The 25173-nt window shown below is 41.4% G+C and overlaps 1 protein-coding gene across 1 annotated transcript in view; it reads left to right on the forward strand.

Moving 5' to 3' along the window:
- The window catches only part of lrpprc (leucine-rich pentatricopeptide repeat containing), a 64592-nt gene that overhangs the window by 28758 nt on the left and 10661 nt on the right, over positions 1-25173 (forward strand). The window contains exons 23-32 of the mRNA XM_077582290.1: positions 2995-3202; positions 9724-9848; positions 11658-11764; positions 17074-17142; positions 17220-17310; positions 17549-17691; positions 19157-19280; positions 20372-20498; positions 23725-23813; positions 23889-24093. Coding sequence (XP_077438416.1) covers positions 2995-3202; positions 9724-9848; positions 11658-11764; positions 17074-17142; positions 17220-17310; positions 17549-17691; positions 19157-19280; positions 20372-20498; positions 23725-23813; positions 23889-24093 — 1288 coding nt within the window. The remainder of the gene's footprint in view (positions 1-2994; positions 3203-9723; positions 9849-11657; positions 11765-17073; positions 17143-17219; positions 17311-17548; positions 17692-19156; positions 19281-20371; positions 20499-23724; positions 23814-23888; positions 24094-25173) is intronic.

Below are 25173 nucleotides of genomic sequence, written 5' to 3' on the forward strand. Positions count from 1 at the left end.
CATGCTTGTTAACTTCTTCGCTTTTTACTTGCCTCTTTGTCTCATCAATTAATTTACGTCTGCTGCTCAATTGCCGTCTCCGCCTTGGTCCTTTGATCATCACATGACCTCAATAGTTAACTCATGATTAATCACAAATTTTGTATCCGTACCTATATCTAAATGTACAATAAAATATTTTTTTCATACTAGTGGGGCTTTTTGCGACATGGCCCTGGTTGATCTCTTATACGCTGCTGCCACCTGCTGGCCGTTTTTGTAATCACGAGCATTGCTTCATACATTCTCTTCAATTCAGAGGCTGCATCAAAGCCTTTTGTATGATGAGATCTAGCATAAAAAAAGTAACCCCAAAAAAAGTATAAATACGTCTTTGGGAGCAAATGAGTTAATCTGGCCAATTCAGTCTTTGAACTTAAACCCTGTAGAGCATGCCGTTTACGGCCAATAGGGGAGACTGAAGGTAGTCACTAGTCACCACTCCAGGACAAACAAACAACACTGAAAATCTTACAAAATCTCTTTTTAAACGCACCTCTCCATCACCAATTGTCTCTCTGACCTTCCCTTGGTCGTCTTTTCCGTAACGTGCTGCGAGTTGCTGTTTTCACCCGCAGTGGAGTCATGGAACATTAGCCGAGCCACTGGGCTGTGTGATGTTTGTTTGCCTGTCGTCCTCCCCGTCTCCTGTCCTGGTGTGTGCGTGTGAGAGGTCTGGCTCGTTTTGCTGGCCCCGATGCTTGGCTGAGCTGATGGTTATGCACACGGGCGAGACGGACGGACGGGTAAAAGCGGTGATGGTGGTTTGAATGCTGGATGGACCGCTCCATTTGGGTAGATCAACTCCGAGCCATTGGCCTCGCTGATTAGCGGGTGTGTCACAGGGTGATGGAGAGTGTGGATGGGAGAAGGGAGACTTTGGTGGGGGTGATGACCAAGTGAGTTTATCAACTAGCAATGCACTCTTGAACCATGGAAATTAAAGGTGAACTTCAAGGGTACATCCAAGGGGCAATTGGCAGTGAAAATGTCTTCAGTTTAGGGCTGTCACTATTGAATATTTTTACAATCGATTATTCTATCAATTAACCCTGGAGAACCCAAGAACCCTTTTCTTCTTTGAAAAATTATGAATTATACATGAAATGACTGCTATAAGTTCACTGAACACCAAAATCTGTTTTTTAAATTTTCACCCTTTTTTTTTTAACTAGCTCAGAGTTGCTAATTTATCAACAAAAAAAATAAATAAAACATGCTCCTAGGCATTCTGCAACATAATATGAAATAGAGTAACAAAAAAAAACACAATTTTACCATCTGATTGGTTTGCTGAAAAGATGGTTTTGTTTAGATTGTTTTCCAGCTCAACAAAATGTTGCCAGCCATCTTGTCACAACCACTCTGGCTCATGTAAGTGCAATATTCCTCCACTAGATGGCCCCATACAGGGGTCAGAAGTGGCACTCTGGACTTTTGAAATGAAATTTGTAAAAAAAAAAAAAAGGTCTTTGTTATTTGTGTAGCAGAATTTATAGGGGCCAAATTTGACCCCGTGGGTTCTCCAGGGTTAATCGAATAATGGGATCAAATTTTATTTTGCATTTACTCGACTCTTGAGTCATCACATATAGAAGACCAATCATGGCTCAGTTTGCTAACGTCACGTGACCAAACCCAGAAAAGAGTGGTGAGCCGTGATTGGCTATTACCTGAGCTCTGAGCACCTGTGATGCCATTTTCAGTCGACAGCAAGTGGTAAAATGGGTGTCCTTCCGTCTTCTTCCGCTTATCCGGGGTCGGGTCGCGGGGGCAGCGGCGTTAGCAGGGAAGCCCAGACTTCCCTCTCCCCAGCCACTTCAGCCAGCTCCTCTGACGGGACCCCAAGGCGTTCCCAGGACAACCGAGAGACATAGTCTCTCCAACGTGTCCTGGGTCGTCCCCGGGGGCCTCCCGCCGGTAGGACATGCCCGGAACACCTCCCCAGGGAGGCGTCCAGGAGGCATCCCAACCAGATGCCCGAGCCACCTCAACTGCTTCCTCTCAATGTGGAGGAGTAGCGGCTCGATGCTAAGTCCCTCCCGGATGACCGAGCTTCTCACCCTATCGCTAAGGGAGAGCCCGGCTACCCTGCGGAGGAAACTCATTTCGGCCGCTTGTACCCGGGATACATTTTACATCGGTAAAATGGGTGTTTCAAGGGATCAATTATACATGGAAAAATACTGACGTTATCAAATTAATTCTAGACATACGATTATTAAAAGGGATACTTGACTCATTGAGCCAAGTTAATATTTTATTTCTAGTTAAAAGCGCATTCCCAGTATTGCCTTTTAAAGTTCAGCCACAAAACTGTGCCCTCAAATCAATCTATTCTGCGCACGTTCATGCCCCTCGGTCACGGCATATAGATTAGTATCTGTTTTGGGAAGCGGCTGTATCGCTATCAACCCATTAGCAGCTGTCTAAATAGATGGTAAATGCATCTTAATGACTTTACCCTGGTAATACACACGCAAATGTGCGCACTCTACATCCCCCCGCCACTGTGTTGGCCAGATGGACGCGTGGCGACGTAAATAGCCCTGCATTTCCATGGCAAATGGACGACGGGCCCCTCATCCCGTTTACCGGGGTCTCGTCAAGGCCACGGCTGGCCCTGGTCGCGGCATACCTATAATTAGGCCCGCCCCGAACCCCTTCTCCGCCTGGCCAAGGCAAAAAGATGGCCTACGTTGTAGGGGTCCGGTAATTGTAGTCTCGTTTGGTAAAGCGCACGTAGCAATTAGAGCAGAGTTGGCATTATTATCCAGGGTTGCATTTGCATGCCCCGCTGGGAGCGAAATGCGCTTTTAATATGGCTTTGTTTTCCCCACGTCAAATTAGCTAAAAGGGGCTTTTATTAAAACATTTGCGCAGCACCTTTTTTTTCTATTCTTCTTGCTTTTCCACCTTTTGTTTCATGCCACTTTGTCCCTGCCTCCTCTTCAGAGGCCGTGGACATCCTGAAGGAGATGAAGGAGAAGGACGTGGTGCTGAACGACAACCACCTCACCATGCTCTTCCACGTGTTCAACGCCGCAGCCACCAACGGCGGCGTTCCCGTGGTCCAGCGCCTTCAAGACACCGTCTTCACGCTGGGACTGGCGAAGCCCAAAAGCAATCTGTTCTCGCCCCTCATCAACGCCTACTTGGAAAGGTAACGTCTACTCGTGCTTTGTTTGTTCGAGAGATAGAGATATGTTTTTGGGGGGTGGGGGGGGGGCAATATAGATGCCGATTATTAGTAGTCAAGAAGGCAGAAAGCTGATATTTATTGCCAGTAAAAAAGGGAGGGCAAATATTGGCGTCGATTTTTTTAAATACAAATTTGTTGGGATAGACCGATTATCGGCTGAGCCGATATTCAGCATTTTGACGTATATCGGCATCAGCCATTTGGAAGAATCATACGGCCGATAATAAAAAATAAAATAAAAATCAGGGTACTAATTAAAATTTTTATATATGCTTCTGGGAATTCTGTGCACCTTGTGTTTTTGTTTGATATCAAAACTATATTTTGAAGAAAAAAAAAAACATTTACTGTAGCAAATTTTTTTATTTAACTTTTTAAGACATGCTACTGCCTCTAGAAGAGCCTTAAACCTTTTGTTAAATTTTTAAATTAATGTAACAAAATCATCGGCCTGGACGATAATCGGTCTATCCCTACTGAAAATTTTAATAAATAGTTCCCTGAGATTAAAATTGTTTTATATTAACCTTTTATCGGCCATCAGGTTTTAAAAAAGGCCGATACCGATATTCGTCAAAATGCCAAATATCGGCCGATAATAGGTCAATCCCTACTGAAAATTTAAATAAATAGTTTCCTACAGATTAAAATGGTTTTAGGTTTACCTTTTATCAGCGGATTTTGAAAAAACCTGATACCGATATTCGTCAAAATTCGTCAATTTTGACGAATATGGCAGGTGTTGGACGCGCGTAAGCGTGTATCTCATCCCTCCCTGTGATCATAGTCGAGGTTACGTTCCGGTTCAGCGACTCAGACAGAGAGAGGATGTGGAAATTGCTCATTTGTGTGCGTTTTTGTGTTCCCGAGTGCATGTGGCTTTGTTGTTTTGGACTCGGCAGCTGCAACCTCTCCCATAAGCCCCCGCCCATGCTCGCCCACCCACTCTTCTATTCCCAAGGTGTGTGTATGTATGGAGTGTGTGTGTGTGTGTGGTCGGCTGTCAATGCAAAATGCAGATCAGTGTTATCAAACATTGGCCGCGGGGTCACTCGTATGGGCCCGCCTCCTCGGCGCCTGTGTGCCATTCACCTCTTGTGTGCTCTATTTATCAGAGCGGCTTTTAAGTAGATCAACTCATTAGCATGTTAATTATGTACAGAGCACTAATTGCCAGATTTAGCCCAGCCACGCCGTTAGGGGCCTGGCAACCACACAGACACCGCACACATACTTTCGTACCGTGTTTACCTTGGAAGTAGTACTTTGCAGGTGCTCCCCCGCCACCGTTTACTTTTGCAGGAATTCTGGCACAAGCAGTTGCCAGGTTCGCTCGTTAATCGCTACCTCGGCGCGATTAGTGGGATAATTTACTCCTGGGTCATCGGCAGGAAGCTGAAACAAACGCAAACGCTCGGGCTGGTAAAAAGTCTGCACCAAATACTTTTCCCCATCAAAAGCTCGAAATGTTACTCCGGAGGCACACTTTTAAAAAGATGGTTAAGGTCCATCCCGGGACACATTTAAATGTAATTTATACTTTTATTTTACATACCACATAAACTACTTGGAATTCCTGAGACTTGACTTTGTAGAAGGATGCAAGTAGGGCTTGGGTATCGATTCAAATTTCCTGAATCGATTCGATTTTGTTTAGTTTTTTCGATTCGATTCTCTTGCTTGATTAATTATGGAACATCAATTCTTAAATTACAAGGACATGCTAAAAAAAAAAAACTCCACAAACATTAAATATTAATTAAAAAGATTCTGACTTGTCATAAAGTGCAATAAGTCAGGTCTTTCATAAATATAAGAAAATACTTTTAAATTCACGTAAACAGTAAATTTCAAGAAAACAGTAAAAAGTTTAACAAAGTACATCAAGCCCCCTTTTTTTATCACTACACAAATACGAAATACAAAATAAACAACAATCACTGGTTAATAAACAGTCATCTGAGAAAAAAATGCTTTTGTGAAACGCTTATATGCAAAATAAAATTGTATCCGATTAATCGATTAAATAATCAATAGAATAATCGATTCTAAAAATAATCGATAGCACTAGTTAAAAGTGAAGCCAATAAAAGGTATTGGCACCTTCTTATGAAGCGATTTTCTTGTGTCGTCTCGACATCCCGTCGCTGTCCGATTTAGTGTCAACCATTTGATTCCAACTTCCCTGATGGGGGAGTCGTCTTCTTCTCTTCATCTATTTTCATTCCGTCACTCAGCGGACAAACCGATTGTTGGGAGGAGGCGGAGGGAGCGCGCCGATACACGAGGACAAAGCAGGCATCAGTCTCGCCCGCGCCAGTCTCATCCGCCGCGTCGCCACTTAATGACTTAATGAACACTTGTGCGGCAGATTAGCCCTTGACAGCCCATCATACGCGCCGCCCCGTTAGCCTTCCCGCCCGTCCGCTGCGTATTGTCTGAGCTAACCTGCTACCACTCTGTTTGGCAGCCGGCGCCAGCTGCCACTTGTTCTGAAAGTGATTAGCAGCGGAAAACGCCATTGAGCGGGAAGATGGCGGGACAAGGGCGTGAATAATAATTCTCAACATCAAAGTTGGAAACGGTCTGGATAAATAGAGAGCAGAGCAGCTCAAAACGCCCTCATTTTTTTCCTGACAGCCAATACTGCGTTTTTTGTTTAATATCACATATACGCCACAACTCTTCTTCTTTTTGTTATGTTGGTAAACATCTCTCCAACGATGTACGTGGTACGTTGACAACAATTTGATATCCATTCAGATCAAATGTATAATTTGCAATAATTTGTCACAGATTCCGAATGCCATCATATAAAAATTGTTTGAAGTAATTAGGGATGTCAAGATTAGTGCGTTAATTTAAAGTTCCTTTAAAGCCACTCATTTTTTTTAACAAGCGGTTAATGACTGACTTGGAAAGCCTGTTAGAAGATCTGAACTGTATTTGTGGTTAGTCAGAGGCACTTAAAAATGCTGGCAGTGTTTGCTACATCCAATTGAAAATGAGCTTGAATGCGATTCGTTCATTTGCAAAAAGGCTCTTTCCCCCAGCGATTTCAACAGGTTTGTGAAAAGGATGAATCTTAGCTATATTCTAATGCTAATTGCTGCAAACAGATAGAAATAAGATATCAAAATCAGTCACAATCCAGGAAAACAGCCGGGGGAGCGAAGGGGGTTGCTTCAGTCAAAATGGCTGCCAGTGAATAAGTTAAGTGCCTTAATTGTTAGTTGTTTTTTTTCCCCTCACAAAAAGATTTCCTTTTTTTTTAATCTAATAAATTCTATAGGTTATAGGTCACATTACTGGCGGAACAAATTTGGAAATCTTGGTCTTATTTTTCTTGATATCGCAAAAGCCTGGCAGTTGAACAACAAGGGTGTGTAGACTTTTCATATCCTTTGTACAAACTATTTTGGGAATTGACCACAAAACTTATGTCGAGCCCATTCCAACATTGTTAGAATTCTGCCCCAAAAAAAAACAGTTTGATGGCCGGCAAAGTTTGCATCACTCGCACCGTGCCAGGCTTCCTATTAGCATAACTAAATGGCCGTCTTGCGCGCACGTAACAGCAGGCTCGTGGTGTCATGATCAGCGTCTCATTTGTGTTCTCCAGACACCCGCCGTCCTCCCCCGTACCAGGACAGTGGCTTGATAACAGGCCTGCCCGTCTTCGTCACACAAAAGAGGGCAGCAGAGGAAAAATGAGGCACAATTAGCTTCCTTGTCTAATCCTTCAGGTTTCCACCAGCAAAGCCCTGGTTAGATTTTTTTTTTTTCCTTTTTTTCCGGGGCTTAATTGGCTGGAAAGTGGCTGACATGCAAAGCTGGGGACATTAACAGGGCTGCGCTCAAGTAAATGGCAATGCAAAGTGACGTTTAAATTGTAACGGGGGGAAATTATCCATCTTTTGACATCCTTAGTTCTTTTTTTTTTTTTTTTTTTGAGGGAAGGGAGTGTAGTAATTGAAATGCCAGGCCAAGTGATGGGTCTTTTTTAGATGTCTCGTTTAGAAGTGAAGTATGATAGTAGGTCGAGAATGTATGAAAGGAGTGTATATATATATATATATATATAAAAAAAAAAAATGTGGATACTGTATTGTTTGATCACTTGAGTACCGCTGCTAAATATAGTTTTCCTCAGAAATTCACTCGGCATTTCCTCTCCTGCGTCACAGAAGGTGAATTCAAGGCCATACTTGTTTGCTCTCTGATCTTTACTGGGTTTATTTAGGAAAACACCCACCCACCCAAAAAAAAAAAAAAAAACGAACCTTCATCATTGTAACATTTGACTTTCCTCCTCCTCACTCACTCACCGTCCAAGCCCTTTCTGCTTTGACCTCTGCGTGATTGACATGGTAATTACCCAATCAACAGATTGACAGCTACTTGTCACAACAGCGCCGATTGAAGTGAAGTGGTCTCAGGTGCGCCCCGCCCCGTTCTCTTCCTCAGCCTCGCCGTCTCGCCGTTTCTTTTATCAATCCGTCCATCAGCCGCACTCGCCCCCCCGCCCTCCGTGAAATTTGCTGGCTGTAGGTTTGCATGTCAGGGCCGCATATGCGGTTTGTAAGGAAATGAACCGTGTTCAGTTTTTGAAAAACTAGCCAAAACGTTTGGGAAATCGTGCCTCCTATGCACAAAATCGAATGAACATTAACTTAAGATTTCAGCTCATTCGAACCTAAAGTAGAGGTGCGCGAACTTTGGTGCCACGTTTGATTTTTAAAATAGAAAGATGGGCTAAGTGAGAATGTGGATGCTAAATGTTTTTTAATAATAATAATGTAAATTAATAAATATTAATTTGAATAAAATATTAATAAAAATAAATAATAATAAAATTACATTTAAAATTTGATACTAAAATGTCAAAAAAAAGTTTAATGTGTAAAACAAATGTTTTACCATTTTTTTATATTAGGGGTGCCAAAATGAATGCGTTTTAATTTTGGGCTAATTTAAGGTTCCTTTAACAGCACTCATTTTTTTAACACTCGAAGCCTGTACTGGGGGAATTCCAGTCGCAGCAGACACGTCATCGGCAACATTTAGCAGCAATAAATGTCATAAAAGTGCATAGATTTGTGGAGAATGGGTTCAAGTTGTATTTTATAATTACAAAAATGTGCAGAATTTCACAAGTCACATCATTTTAAAGATTAGATAGCTCTTAATATGAAAAGAAGAATGCACGGAACTGTCACCAAATGCAATTATGCCATCTAGTGGCAGAAAAATGCCCAACACAAATCAATGTCACACTCGTTTTTTACAGTACAGTGCATTTTTTAAATTATAACTAAATTTGATGAATTATGAAATGACTATCAATGACTAAAAGATGCAGCCATATTTCTATTAGTTTAACATTTTTTCTACTTTTATGTTAACTATAATATGAAAACTTAGGTCATGTGATTAATTATAATTAAAAAAATGTAATTGGCTGACACCCATAATTATTAACTCTTTGACTGCCAGACGTTTTCAGAAAAGGGATGCCGTGGGTGCCAGCCGATTTAAGCATTTTGACTGATCTTTCAAGGTCCACAGAAAATTATGTGTTTGGACTATGGAAACACACATACTACCAAATGAAAGATTGGACTCTCATCTTCCATCAGAAAAAAAAGTTTGTTTCTACCTTATTCCGTTTTTCAGTAATCAACAATAGAAAATGGTTAGTTTCACCTCTGTTTGGAAACAAACGTCTTTTAACGTCTTTGGCATTCCTCCGTAGGATTTTACTAAATGTTATTTAACGTTTTTGGCAGTCAGAGTTAATAATAATGTCAAAAATGATTAAAAAAAATTAAAAATGTGATATTAAAATAACAAGTGTATATACTGTATAAAGCAAATGTTTTACTTAAAAAATAAAATTAAAAAAAAGTACAAGGAAGCAATGAAATTAGCAAAATGAGGCTTAATTCAAATTTTGCTTGCAGTTTCTGAATCTGAATTCAATCTCCATCATGTTGCTGTTGGAATTTGTTTTATATTCAAGCCAAAAGTGACCGGCAGGAGGAAGTCAAATGAGAGCTGAGGAAAACGCGCTGCCTGGCACGGACAAAAGAAGCGAAAGCGACGTGGAGAGAAGTTCGAGATGAGCACGGGGGCCAAAGACCGGCCCTTTTGTCTGCTGCCAAGCATCAAGCGCCAATGAAAGCCTGTCCACAGAGACATTAGCCCCCTGCTCACCGGGTTGGGGGGGGGGGGGGCGAGCGTGCACAATTGTGTGAGAATGATGTATTGGGGCCAAAAGGCCTCATCACCTGTAGTTGTGCTGTCACGCATTCAACGGCCGGCATTGTTGCGGCGGCTCATTGTACTTGAATACGAGGGCTCGGGGTTAACGCTCGCTATTTTCTCCCCATACAATCCGAACTGATTGCACATCTCATTCGCTCACTCTCTCACTTTTCCTTTGTGTGCGTGTGTGTGTGTTTTGGATGGCGTGCCGACAGTAATGACCTCCCCGGCGCTCTGGAGGCCGTGCTGGAATGTCAGAAGCGCTACGGCCACCTGCCACACATCCACGACGTCATCGTCGGCCTGGTGGAGATGGGAGACACGGAGCTCCTGCAGAGAGGTCTCAACGCATTTTTTTGGGAGCCTTTTGTCATAGCTGATGGCGTTTACGTACACAACAAAGTTACATAAATAAGAGGGATAGACCGATTGTCGGCCAGGCCGATGTTTGGCATTTTGACGATTATATCGTATCGGGCTTTTTTTTTTTTTTTTGATGGCTGATAATAAATCCATTTCACCCTGTGTTGACCTCAGGAAATGATTTAGGTTTTCAGTTAACATCTTTAGTTAGCATCTTTTGTTTTTGTTTGAAAGTAAAATAAAGATACCGAAAAGTTAAACATTTTCAGGGATGTGATTTTTCCGCTAATTCGCGAAATTCCGCTTTTTTTTTTATCCCCCCCCCCCCAAAAAAAAATTCCGATTTTTTTTATTTATTTATTATTATTATTTTTTTGTAGTTCATTGTGTAGGCACATGACTCCGACAGATAACATCTTCTGCTATAACAAAGACATTTGTGGTATGCTCTAATATGAGTTACTTTTCATTTGGTCATGATACAATTATTTGTTCATGAAATTTGAACTCTTCAACATTATTTATGTGTTAACTTAGTAATCACATTAGTTAGATATGATGATATTCTCAGTGATAGTTTTTAAAAGCAAAGGCAGTCCAATGTTTTTGAATGTGACTGATTTTGAGTTGACTAAAACTGCCATTTTATATGGGATAGTTCAATATACATTGGAAATTTATGCTGTTGTTTTGTCTATTTCTTTGTCATGTGAGTGCATTGAAAGTACTTAAAAACACGGAAAACCCATGAGCTCCGGGGGGCTCCGGCCCCCTTGTCCCCCCACCAGGGCACTGCCCTGGACCTAGTTGGGTGCCAGCGGCCCCCAGACCCCCGGCTAAATTTTCAGATAATTTCACTTTGGTCAAATCACATCCCTGCATTTTAGTTATTTTGAAATGATAGAAAACATTTATTTATAGTAGAAAACTATATGGAGCTATGATATTTACTTTACGTTTTTAGGACATACTTATGATCCTGGGAACTCCCTGAAGTTTTTGTTATAATTTTAAAACATACTGATATATGATGATGATAAAGATTAACCGAATAGGACAGTATATGGTTGGGTTATTCTGGGTTCTTTATTTATTTTTTGTCATCCTGTCTAGCTGTGTATGAAAAGGTCAACTTCAATGTGCCAGAGGGGCAAGTGGTTCTGGAGTGCATCTCTTCATTCGCACCCTAGCCCCCCATCTCACCCAAAAAGCCCTCTTACCTGCTCTTGTGTCCGCCGTAAGCTCACCAAGGGGCGACTGACCCAAGCAGACAGCTACGTTGTGTAGTTAAAAACATAAATGCCATGAAAAACAGCAAACGTGTTGAAAAAAAAAAAAAAAAGCATAATGTGGCTTTTCAAATGTTCTTGACTCGCATGGCCTTTTTCGGAGTTGCAGGTTTAGCTGTTAATGTAGCGGAAGTCCAGCCAAGCACTGCAACCCCTGAACTGTTTGGACTTTTTTGTCTGACTTTCCCCCTCCCAAGTTTCCATTCAGCGTTTATTTGAGTCGTCCAAAACTATCAAATGATGCTCCGGAGTTTTATTTTCTATCTCTGCTGAATACGCTGTCAGCTGCAGGACAGAGATAGTGTGTAAAAAAACCGAGCAGAGCCCGCCATAGTTGTTTATCCAGGAGGCTTTTATTTAGGCTTTCATTCAGTTGCTTGTTGGAGAGCGCACTTGATGGCGGTGGCTTCTGTCTGTGTGCCAAATAGTAGAAACAAAATGAAAGGATATAAGTATTCTCCTTCTTTTTTCTTTTTTTTTTTGTCATCCTCCTGCAGGCATGGGCATGCTGAGCCAAGAGTTCGGGGAGATGCACATGCTTTACGACCTGTTCTTCGCATTCTTGCAGACGGGCGGTTACCGTGAGGCTCGCAAGATCATTGAGGTAATCACGTATGAAGTACTGCATCTGAACAAAAGCACTGAGTAGGATTGGGAATCGATTTGATTGGTTGATTCAAAAAAAATAAATAAATTGGGATTCGATTTGAGTCACTTCGCTTCAATACGATATTGATTAATTGTGGAACATCAATTCTTTTTAACTCTTATTTTCACTGAAGCAACCCCCTTCGCTCCCGGCCGTTTTACTGGATTTTGACTGATTTTGCAAGGCCAACAGAATATTGTTATATTGCTATAAAAACATGCACCACCTACCAAAAGAAAGATAAGAGTCTCTTCTTTCATCAGAAATTTTTTTTGATTTGCATTAGAATAGCTAAGTTTCATCATTATTCACAAATCTGTTCAAAACACTGGGGAAAAAGAGCTTGTTGCAACATGGCCCTGGCTGATCTCTTATACTCTGCTGCCACCCGCTGGCCGTTTTTTGTAATAACTACCATTGCTTTAAGCGACATCTTCATGCCAGATGCTGTATCAAAGCCTTCAGTATGATTTAGCATTTAAAAAAACAAATCAAAATAAAAACGTATAATTACGTTTTTGGGAGTGAATGGCAAAGTATTAAAAAAACATATTTACGTTTTTGGGTTTGAATGAGTTAAGTATTAAGATCATGATAAAAACTGCACAAACAGTAAATTCTAAATAAAATTTTGCGGATGCGGTAACTTTTATAATTATTTAGTTTATTAATGACCGTGTATAATCACTTAAGTGTTACACAAACATTCACATCAGCAAGGATCAGAGGAAAATATGTTCATAATCCTATTTTAAATATAAATTAAAAAGATTATGAATTGTCTTATAGTGCAATAAGTCGTCAAGTCTTGTTTATGCTAGCTTTAATGTCTTTTCTGTTTTGAGCTTCTTTTTTCTTCTTTTTTGAAGGACTTGCTATGACCTAAATATACACGATGAAGTATTCATGTTGCACACGCATCTATACAACATCGTCCTGTCATAAAGCGCGTAGATTAGTGTGAAAGAGAGCGAGGCAAGGCGGGCCGATAAGAAGCGACTGACACGGATGAACTGCGTGCTCACGAGCCGGGTATCAGCGCAGGGAGATTGACGAATAAACAGATCAGGATATGAGACATCAGAGGGAACAAGGCCATTATGTTGTCTCAACAGATTGAAGAATGTCCCCGTCCGGCCCTCCCGTGTGCACTAAAAGAGGGATTGGGGCCTTTTGAGGATTTCCCGACCCTCTGAAGCGCTATCGACGTGTTATTGTGTCTGTACGGCCCTTATCCTACTTATACCAGCGTCAGCTAAATGCCAACAGTGTGTGTGTGTGTGTGTGTGTGTGTGTGTGTGTGTGTACGAGTGGAAAAGCCTTATTACAGATTGTAGACGAACACACACTGTCAAGGATGTTGGCGACAGACATGAGTTTGAACTGTCAGAGGTGTCTTACCGCGCGCGCGCACACACCATATGTCAGGCTGAAGGTTCATCACAGTCCCTCAGAGGGTAGTGAAACATGCAACACCGTAAATAATACAGTAACAAGAGTCATTGAAGGCATCTTGACAATGTACTGTATATTAAAACATTCATTGTTTCGAGTTATTCTGAATGTTCTCATTGTCGTTAAATAAGTCATTGGTTGCTAAGTAACAAAGTCTATAATTACATTACATACACAATAACTTCATTTGTTGAAGTTAGTACAAAATTTATCCTCGGGGGTTTAGTGGTAAGACCATCCACCCCACGGTCAAGCGGTTCTGGGTTCGAATCTCCACTCAACTCAACTCTTGTAAGCTTCCGCTCCCCGCGATCCTAACAAGAACATGAGCTCATCGAAAATGGATGGATGGGCTGTGCAATTAGTCGAAATTCAATTATAATTTAAATTATTGCACTTCACAATTACAAATTGGCATCATCGTAAACAAAAATAAAAGATTTTTCATTCTAATTTTGAGTTGTTTAAATGTCTATTTGCAAAAAAAAAAAAAAAAAATTTAAAAAATAGTTTGGTGCAAAAGAAACTTGCATAATTGTAGGGTTTCAAATAAATGTATTTGTCTTAATGTTTTTTAACGTTAAAACATTTTCTTGTTTTGCACCAAAAAAACAATTTTTGTCCGAATCAGGATTTCACTTATTACCAAATTAATCGTGATTAATGTTTTCTTCATAATAGAGCAGCCCTAGGATTGATTATGTTTCTAGAAAAAAATAAACAAACATGCCAATTTGTTGGATGACGATATACTCCACAGTCTTCACTTGAATGCTGATACTTTTTTTTTTCTCTCCCTTCAAACAAAAAATCCTTAACACATACAGAAGAAAAACTCATTTAAAGTGAGGTGTCTTTGTCTCTGCCCAACGCATCAAAGTGCGAATGCTTAACATGATAAGGTTAAAGCCGACCGGAAAAAGTATCGACACAAACTAAACAAAAGTAATACTCTGTGTATTTCTCGTAAGTTTGAGTTTTTGAGTAAATCTGCCACTTTATAAAGTTCCCCCACCCTCTAAAAAAAATATCTATTTACACATGGCCCTAATACACTGTCGTAAAAAAACTGAAGATGACATTCTTTGGTTATTTTTCGTCTTTTTTTTTCTCATTTTTATTAGATCAATACTTTAACTGTCTGCTACCCACTCGCGATAAGTTTTCAAAAATCTCTTGCCAAGCAAACGCACCTCTCCGCAGTCATCTATCATATCTTTAATACTTGAGGCGATAATGGATAGTTGTGTTACAGTCATTAAAACAAAAAAAAGAAGGTACAAAAAAAAAACGTGCATAGAAGCACACGTAAGCGCCAACATCCATGGAGAGCGTGTCAAGTGGCGGCTCCCAGTGAGTGGTGGCTCTCTTTAGGCTGTGTTTGGTATAATTGGCAGCTGATTAATCACAGCTAATTAAATGTAATGATAGAGAAAGGTGGCCAATTTTGTGCTAAATGGTCATGGTTAGGTAGGGGATTGTCATAGGGACTATTATTGGGGCCCTGCGTATTTTGTGTGCGCGAGATCGGGGTTAGGTAGCATTGCTAAAGAGTGGTTAGTCATTATGTGTTTTTCCGTTGGGGAGAGGAGGCTGGCCATGCTCGTGTGGTTTAAGTGGTCAAGGTGATTAAAGGAGTTAAAACGTTACGGTACGAAGTGAGATGGAGAACTGCTGTTTAAAGAAAAAAAAAAAAGTTCACCAATTTTAACTCCATATGTACGGTATGTGTGTTTTTTTTTTTTTTTTATCCTCTATGTGGACTAAAACAAGAACAGAGTTAAAAAAAAAAAAAAAAAGCCTTTTCAAAATTAATTACAGATTAAGGCTCCGGGCCCTGAGGGATTCCAAACGAGGTGTGTGCGTGTGTTTGTGTGCGCGTGTTTGTGCGTGTGTGTGTGTGTACGTGGAGACTCACAAACAAAATAAAAAGGAATTGAAAGGGAGGAAAAGATGGGAACACTTGCACTGGGCTTTGGTCTCTAAGAAGATTAGACAGACTGAACGAGAGAGCGAGTGCGACACATTTTAATTTGTCCCTTTGGCTGCTCGGGTAAGCACATAATGCCTCTGCCTGGGATAGATGGTTGGGTGGGTGAGTGAGTGTGGGGGGGGGGGGGTAAAGGAGGAGAAGGAGCAGGGGAGATTTGCAGGAAGCGGCTGGGATTGCCAGAGATTGGGAGAGGAAACAGCAGTGAGGGATGAAGCCAGCCCGTCTTTTCTTGACGCTGTTCCCATCAAAAAGGGCCAGCGGGGATTGAGCACTGCTCATCTCCTCCCTCAGATTAACTTTCTGGCTCATTCTTTTTCTCCCTTTTTTTTTTCCTTATACCCCCCCTGCTCTCAGATTACCACAGAGAGTGGGAGATCTCTCAATCTGAGTCTTAATTCAGATTGTATCCAGGCCCTAAGAGACAGATGAAATCCTGATCGCTGTTCTTTGGTAATAATCACCTTGTCACTCCACGTATCAGACTAAATCTGAGCTACGCAAGCCCCCAAATCAATCTATGTCAACCCGCATTTGACAGCTTGTTGGACCATTTCAGTATGTTTTTAGCCTGTGTGTGCTGTTCCGCTCCCAAAAACAGAGGGCTGCGTTTGAAATATTATTTCACGGCCACATTTTAAACCCCGTCTCTTGTGGCTCGCTCGGAGAAAGGAAAACAATTAAAGATTACTCGAGCTGTTCAAGTCTTTATTAGCTCGCGCTTTGTGGGATTTAAAAGTAGACTATAAAGGAATTGCGCAGGAAATATTGTGAGATTTGCTTCTAACTCAGTCTTACATTTTTTTTTCTTTTCTTTTTTTGATTGATATGGAGTTGTATAAAGCAAATGGCAGCAGGAATAATATTACAATTAATCACCGACATTTGGCTCAATAAAGCAGATTTCAATTAAACCATTATTTGACTCCCTTGTTGTTTTCCGATCGTTTGGAGGGAAATCGGATCATATAAAATAATATAGCAACCAGGAATTAATTTTCACAAATTAACTAACACTTCCTGCACCGACTTGCTTTTGTTTGAGGCGCGCCAGCTGCTAAAAATAGATTGCTGCGCTGTGATCAACATAAAAGTGCACCACCAACCACGTCGTCATAAAGCGGAGTAAAATCCTTTTGCGACGTCTTAGATGGTTATATGGTTTAAAAGCTATTTTGCGCAGTTAACTCATCCCCCCAACACACACACACCAAAAAAAAAATTGGGGGGGTCCTTCACTCCCAAAAACATATTTATACTTCTTTTTTTTTAATGTACTATATTTATCCTAGAGCATACAGAAGGCTTAAGTACAGCTTCGGACATGAAGAGGTCGCTTAAAACAATGGCAGTTATTACAAAAAAATGGCCAGCAGGTGGCAGCAGAGTATAAGAGATCAACCAGGGCCATGTTGCAACAAGCTCTTTTTCACCAGTGTTTTTAGCAGCAATAAATATTGATGAAAACTTAGCTATATTCTAATGCTAATTGTTGCAAAATGAAAACGGATACAAATGTACTTTTTTGTCTGATGAAAGAAGAGACTCTAATCTTTGCTTTGGTAGGTTCTTATAGCGTTTTTATAGCAAGAGAACAGAATGTTCTGTGGACCTCGCAAAATCAGTCAAAATCCAGTGAAACAGCCGGGAGCGAAGGGGGTTGCTTTAGTGAAAATGGCTGGGAGGGAATGAGTTAATTATGAACCTGCTGCGCTACGGGCTTTAATTTCAGCCTGGTGTTGTAAAAACACCCCAATAATATTTCAACAATACACGTTCTTCATGGAGGATTTTCATCTGTGTGTCCCGCCCCTCATAGACGCCTGGAATGAGGGCAAGGCCAGGGCGTCTGCAGTGGTATGCTGAGAAATGCGTTGGCAGCAAACAGGTAGCACGATCCTCAACACAACGAATCGTGGATTGAATCGAAAATGAGGCCGAAAGACAAAATCTTTCTGCCCGTAGATGGAGGCCTTGGAGCAGATGGTGGACATGACCTCCAAGTTATTTGAGTGTGACCGTGACGAGATGTACAGCTACCTCCTCCGTCTCTGCAGTAAGTCCGTTTGCTTTCATCGTGTTTGGGAACAAAAACAGCGCCGTGGTGTGATTGCAGCAGCGCTGATTGGACCATTAAAGTTGATTGCTACCCTATTACAAGTTCTTATGTCGCTTACATGACAGACACAGATGAGTCAATTGATCAGATTAGTGCCTTTGATTGCCCTCTTGTCAGCAAGATGATCACTTCCCCATCTCCAAAATGATTTCTCTCATTCGCACGCCTCCACCAGAGGAGACCAACGACTGGCAGAAGGCCAACGCCGTGTGGACCAAGATCCAGGAGGAGAACGTCATTCCCCGGGAGAGGACGCTGCTCATGCTGGCCGACGTCTTGAAAAGTAACGGCCAGGATGTGCCCTTTGATGTGCCCAAGGTAAAAATCCCCCGATGGATGATGTAGCCTGCGCGTCACGCTAACTCTAATCAGGAGATTATTCAGAAGGATAATAGCCAGAAGGCTCCTGGTGGGCAAAGGAGGCGATGGAGCAGAGAAATCTTGAGATTCCCAGGAGCACTGGAAGAATTTTAAACACGCCCGAGGTCCAATGTGGCGCATAAGCGGCAAGTTCAACACCCATTGCAAAGAGAAAACGACAGCTAGTTTGATTCAATTCAACCAAAACAGTTAAGAATCTCTAGTATGCAATCTCTGTTACATTTTTTGTTGAGCATTATTTTGGATCAGAGATTTATAGACTTGAATCGGTACAAAAAAAATGTGGACAGTGTTGTTGCCGTTAAAATGTGCACGTTTTACATGGAAATGTAAACTCTTTTGTGGTGACTGCTGGAATGGCACAGAGTGGAGCGCAGACCTCCGCCAAGGCCAAACCATGCTTACCTAATTCTAGAATAAGCCTTGCTGCAAATAGAATCAGGGGTCCACTATATTGGAAAATCATGGTTGGTCACTGCCACCACTTGTCCCCTGATGCAAGTAGACTGCAACATTGAAAAGTTTCCAGTGATTCCATTCCGATCACAGGCGAATTGCAAGTAATTATCTCCCCTTTTAAATAGCCAACTGTCAAGTTGAATAATTAGCGGCCAGCTCACTGGATCACTTAAAGAGCATGTTGACCTCACGACCTCTTGTATGTATCAAGAGACCCCCTTAAAAATGGTGGTGGGTGGGGGAGAAACCCTCTTATCAACTGCTCTGCGTGCCCCCGCCACGCTCCACTTTTTTTTTTCTTCTTTTTTTTTTTTTTTTTAAGCCTCTGTTCATTACATGAATCTGAGCAAACAGGATTGCAGTGTGGTCAATCAGAGCGTCTGGCTGGCGAAAGGAATTACAGCTGGATGTGTACGCAAATCTCTAATGCCCGACTAATTAAGCCAGCAGCTAAATGCCACCATATGGCTCGCTCGCTCGCTCGCTCGCTCGCTCTTGTATGTGCATGAAAGCGGTCTTAAAAAAAGACAACATTAAGACGATTTAGGACAAGAAACCAAGCCAGTTTGGATTTGCCCAATATTTCTTCCCTCCCTTCTCACCGCCCCCAAGCTTTTTGACGAGAGAGGAAGTGATGGCTTTTGCCCCGAGCGATGAACTAGGTGACCCCAGGGGCGCTCCAGTCGACTTCCCCGCTCCCTGCGCTCTTAACATGTACACTTCTCTTTGCCCCCCCACGGGTGCCAGGCCTAATTTGCCCCCAGCCAATACAGCTTAACCCCCTCCTCTCGCTGCTACACGGGTGAGCGAGCATCGGGGACCCTGGCCCGGCCGCCCCGCGTCACGCACACACGCTGAATATGTGCAGCGACTCGAGTGTTTTGATGGAAACATCAGCCTGGGTTTGATCTCCTGTGTGTGTGTGTGTGTGTGTCTCTGACAGATTTGGTACGAGCAAGATGCCAACGCACAGGAGGTCACACCCGAAACCCCCCCCAGAGCTGTGGAAAGTGGCTTGCAGTATGAAAAACAACTTCTGAGGCTCTGCAAGGAGAAAAAAGCCAACGGTAAGATGCTTGGAGGTCGAGGTTGTACCTCATTAATTAAAGCCTGGAAGTTACTTTGATCTGAAAGAAGAAAGCTTCAGTTTCGTGCCAATTTATTGCGTTTGGAGTAAGGATAATGGAAAAAATAAATACTACTACCAATAATAATAATAATAAGGATTAAAATTGTACGGGACAAGGAACCATTTTTGGTCAACTAAATAGGTATGTGTACTGTATATTTAGATCCACGAGAAACAAATTTAACTTAAGAGGAACTGTTATTGAAGGCCTCAAAACTCAGCCCACAAATTCTCATAATAATCAGATGTAAATAAATAAATTAAAATGTAGTAGAAAAGTACATTTCAGGTCAGTTGAAAGGAAATTTTGAATAAATTCAATGAAATCATAGGAATATATTTTTCAGAAGGACAATTCCTTCATAATTTCCATATTATAAAGCATTTAGATTTTTTCTTTAATATTCAATCAACAAAATGAGAATTGTGAAATAGTTCACTCTGTAAGACTGAATGTATACGAGTTTCACTTTTTGAGTTGAACTTTTGAAATCAATAAAGTTTTCCATGATAGTCTAATTTATTAACATGTGTCTGTATGTTTTCATTAGAGTGTGCGTGTTCCTCTGAGGAATTGATAAAAACAAATACAGGTAGTCCTCAAGTCACGAACACAATGGGTTCCGAGAGGTTGTTTGTAAGTCGAATCACATTCAGTTTTGTTTCAAAATTTAATTTGATCAAATTATCTTTAAAAAAAAATATGTGCATGAAGAGTGCGTGCGTCGTGGCTCCCGTACCGTTCATCGCCGGACAGTTGAAATGCGCAAATGGCGCGGTGCTGCTCGGTGGGATTGTGGCAGAGAGGGGAACTACAGTACAATACTGTACCGTAATGTATGATGTGGCGCGCACTTAAATATTAACTTGCACGCAAAATACAACTGCCTGTCAGCCTTTGTTTGTATCTGCAAATGTTCTTAAGTCGGATGTTCGTAACTAGAGGACTACCCGTAGTTGGAAAAGGATCAACGGGTAGAACGTCACCTGTCCAGCCCAACACATTTGCACTCTTGTTCTCCCTGCCAGAGGCCTACCAGATGCTGAGGGAAGTGTCCGAACGGGGTGTGGCTTTGGGCCCCAACGCGTACGACAGCGTGATCTGCACCCAGCTGGCCAGTGGAGCTTTGGAGGACGCCATGGCGGTCAAGGACATGTAAGTCGCCTCGCCGGCAAGTGTACCGTATAAGTGTCCACGGGCAATTTTCTGTGTTTATGAGTCAGAAACGACCCACCAAGCGTTTAGAACAGTCCTCGTTTGTTTGTTTTTGCGATACTAGGATAAAGTGTAATTGCACATCTACTGCAGTAGGTGGCAGTGGCGCTCTCATTGTCAGAGTGTGGAGGTAGTATTAGCTCCTCTGCAGAGGCTTAATTAAAGCAATTTTATAGACAAATAATACAATTTATAGTTGCGGCGGAGAGTTTGGGAGGGGTGGCGTGTAACAAAGACAAATTGAGAAGCACTGCTATACAATCATGTCAAATGATTCACTTGCTTTTCATTGATGTCGCCAAGGATGTTTTATGTTTTCCATGCAATTTTTCCCAAGATGTGGGACATGAGCCAACAAAAGGAATCCATTAAATTTTGGTGCACATCCAAGAGGCTGTCTCTAAGAATAGTACATGAATCTTAATGAGAAAATGCAGGCAAGACCAAATAATGCATCCTGTGCTATTGTAGTTTTTAGCCGATTTATGTACACACGCATCGCTGATATGTTACCTCCAGCAGTCAGCTGCTGGTAAGCAAAGCATGATAACAACCGTGTGCTTCCACACACTCAAGCCTCCTGGATATGGTTTATGGGTGGAAATGAAACATCAATGCTTTTCCAGTTAAGTAGGTAATATATGTATAAAATATCATTTATCTCATAATATATCTTGTTAGCTGAGTGGGAGCACGTAGAAGCACGTTAGAGAGCTGCGTTAAGAGCTGCCAATCTCCAGTTGTTGTTTTTTTTTTCAGTGTCCTTCAGAGGAACATAAGCAACCACTTACTGCGGAATGCTATAACTCATTTGTTTTGCACAGGCACAAAAAAAAATAAATCTCCCGTCTGTGTTTCGATCAGCCTACATGAGCCTCCCTCTCATGTTATGAGAAATAATCGCAGCGCTTTAAGATACCAGCGATAACCCATCTCCGTCCTTGTTTGAACTAGTTTACGGCCTCCCCTGCACCGCGTGAAAGCTCGGTTGTGTTTTTTTTTTTTTTATTTGATCTGCACTCGCGCTGAGGAGTGGAATGAGCTGAGAGGAGAGTCGGGCTGGGGAAGATGATAATGGCGAGAAATAGGGCGATAAAAAGAGCTAAGTGGGGGGAAAAAAGAAAAGGCCGGGACATCTAGATTTAATCGCAAAGGAGGTTAATGAAGACGCTATAGGCATTAATTCTTTGTGCGTTTGTTTTGAGGGAATCTGGACAGAATTGAGTAGCGAAGGAGGGGGGGCGTTTATGGCCAGATTAAGGGATTGAGGGTGTGATGATGAGGAAGATGATGGATTCATTGGCTGAGGTGCAAATATGCCTAGAAGGGGAAAGTGTGTGTGTGCGCGCGCGCGCGAGAGAGCCTCTTGAGGTTCCCCCTCACCTGATAAGAGTAATTCAGACCCCGCCACACCGACCCTGTTCCCGCTGTGACCCTGTCGCAAGCGGCTCCCGGATGCTGCTTGGCCCCCGGTGTCGCCGTGGCGATAAGGACTGCCTCGCCCTGCTGCTCAATTGAGAGCACGGATTAATCTGCTTGCAGGGATCTCATAATAAGTACAAAGAAAGTCTGATTGAGGTTTTGGCAGCAAAGAAATGAGGACGGCGCACCAGTCCATGGGACGAGGGGCCCATTTTGGAGAACATTTATCTGCAAAAATGACACCCCAGCCCAGATATGCTACACACGTGTACTGTGACTCACGCAGAGCAAAACATCTCATTCACTGTGGCATCATTCATGTCTGTATTATTGTCAGGGTTGCGTAAGAATCTCAGACATCGCGGAGCTTGTTTTGTCTCTACTTTGTCCACAGGATTATTTTTTTTTTCCCAAAAGTCATGCCTTCTAATGTTGCAAAGTTCAAATACACCACAGAGATATTAACCGGCTCGCCCCAGCTTAGAAAGGAAAAGGAAAAAATTGCTTTCAGTGCCAACAAATCCCTGTTCCTCACTCGCGTTGAAAGCCAACAGGCATCTTGGTTCAGCTCCCCACTGTACAATTTAAACCCATATAAATCGCCATCTGGAGTGCAATTGTCAGTATTTATTAGAAGGCTTTGTTCTTGCCAGTGCCTCGTGTCGATGATGATTTTTTTGACTGTTATTATAAAAGCATGTATCATTCCTGCTGATATCGTATCGGACAGTACTTTAACTCTTTGACTGCCAAAAACGTTAAATAACGTTTAGTAAAATCCTATGGAGGAGTGCCAAAGACGTTAAAAGACGTTTGTTTCAAAACAGGGGTGAAACTAACCATTTTCTATTGTGGATTACTAAAAAACGGAATTAGGTAGAAACAAACTTTTTTTTTCTGATGAAAGATGAGAGTCCAATCTTTTTTTGGTAGTATGTGTGTTTCCATAGTCCAAACACATAATTTTCTATGGACCTTGAAAGATCAGTCAAAATGCTTAAAATCGGCTGGCACCCACGGCATCCCTTTTCTGAAAACGTCTGGCAGTCAAAGAGTTAAGGGCTGCTTGATTATGAAGAAAATATTAATCGCCATTGGTAATAATTGAAATCACGATTAGGACAATCATGTGTTTTTTGGTGCAAAACAAGAAAATGTTTTAACGTCTATCTGTATCATATTGGAAGTGAAAAAGTTGTATCAGGACACCCTTAACTCATTTTAAATATTTGCCATGGTCCAAAAAACGTATTTATATGTTTATATATATATATTTTTTTTATACTAGAGAATAGAGAAGGCTTGGATGCAGCTTCTGATCTGAAGAGGTGGCTTAAAACAATGGTAGTTATTACAAAAAAACGACCAGCAAGTGGCAGCAGAGTATAAGAGATCAACCAGGGCCATGTGGCATCTCTTTTCCCCAGTGTTTTCCACAGGTTTGTGAAAACGATGAAACTTAGCTATATTCTAATGCTAATTGCTGCAAAACGGAAACAGATACAAATGTACTTTTTTCCTCAATAAAAGAAGATACTTTAATCTTTCTTTTAGTAGGTTCCATGTTTGTATAGCAATCGAACACAATATTTTGTGGGCCTTGCAAAATCGGTCCAAATCCAATAAAACAGCCGGGAGCGAAGGGGGTTGCTGCAGTGAAAATTGCTGCGAGTTAATCGGGCTATCAACTATTACTAGTATTGACTATAATAACTATCGAACTAAATACTATCAACCATTTCAGTGCCCAGTCCCATATTCCAAACTTCCAGCTGAGTGAGATCGCCAACAATCTGATGGTGGTCACGCAGAGCAAGCGTGGCCAGACTAAAGGTAACCACGATACACACGACACACACACAAGGTCCGAGCGAATGCAAAATCAACTCTCTTTTCCTGTCCGATCAGACGCCTTGGAGACGTTCGAGTCCATTCTGCGTCAGGACCACGTGCCCTTGCAGCTCGCCGTCACCAGGCTGGTGCAGGCCCTCGGCAGCCAAGGCGACATAGCGGGAATTACGAAGGTGCAGTCGCTCATGGAGGGACTCGACACGAGCATCAAACTGTCCTCCATGATGTTCACCAACAACAAGGCCCTGGCTCACATCAAGATGTAAGTCCTTACTCGTTCCTTTGGAATCCAAGCACTCTTATATTGGATTCATGGTTGAGAGTCGTGATCTACACCAGAGGTGGGCATCGAGGGCCGGAGTCCTGCAGGTTTTGCATGTTGCCCTTCTCCAACACAGCTGATATATGATCAGCTCATCAGCAAGCTCTGCATAAGCCTGATAACGATCCTGTTGATTGGAATCAGCTTGTGTTGGAAGTGAGAAACCTCCAAAACCTGCAGGACTCTGGCCCTCGAGGACCGAGATTGCCCACCTCTGATCTACACTCTAAAAAGAGAATTGTTGAACCAATTTAAGATTAAATAGAGAATTGTTGACCAATTTAATAAAATTGCTGGTAACAAACAATTAAGTTAATCCAATGAGAATATATTAAGTTTAATGAACTCATAATTAAATAAACTTAATAAATTCACTTTGGTTTAATTTGATTAACTTAATTAAGTAAATGAATTAATTTAATTAACTTAATAAAATTGCTTCAAGTAGTAACACACCATTGAATTAAGTTAATCCAATGTGAATATATGAAGTTTAATGAACTCTTAAACTTAATTAAATTCAGTATATTCACTTTGGATTAATTTAATTAACTTAGTAAAATTGCTTCAAATGGTAACACACGAATTAAGTTAATCTTAAGTACTTTGGAGAAACTTTAGATCAATTTAATTAACTTATTTTATTAAATTAAATCATTTAATTATCTTAATAAAATGACTTCAAGTGGTAACACACTATTGAGTTGAGTTAATTCAAAGTGAATGTATTAAATTTAATGCAATCACAACTAATTAAACTTAACATATTCACATTCGATTCATTTAATTAACTTGATATGTCACTTTGGATGAAATGAATTCAATCGTGTGTTACACTTGAAGCTATTTTATTAAGTTGGTAAACAATTCTCTGTTTAATCTTTCATTGGTTCAACAATTCTCTTTTTTAGAGTGTAGACAAGGGCCAAAAAACAAAATCTCTTGCCTTAATTTTGAGGATTCGCACGTGAAAAGGGCCTGGTCATCACTGCTTGCATCTTGAATTTTCTTAAAAACTCC

This window comes from Vanacampus margaritifer, chromosome 12 (assembly GCF_051991255.1).
Source record: "Vanacampus margaritifer isolate UIUO_Vmar chromosome 12, RoL_Vmar_1.0, whole genome shotgun sequence".
Classification (NCBI taxonomy): Eukaryota; Metazoa; Chordata; class Actinopteri; order Syngnathiformes; family Syngnathidae; genus Vanacampus; species Vanacampus margaritifer.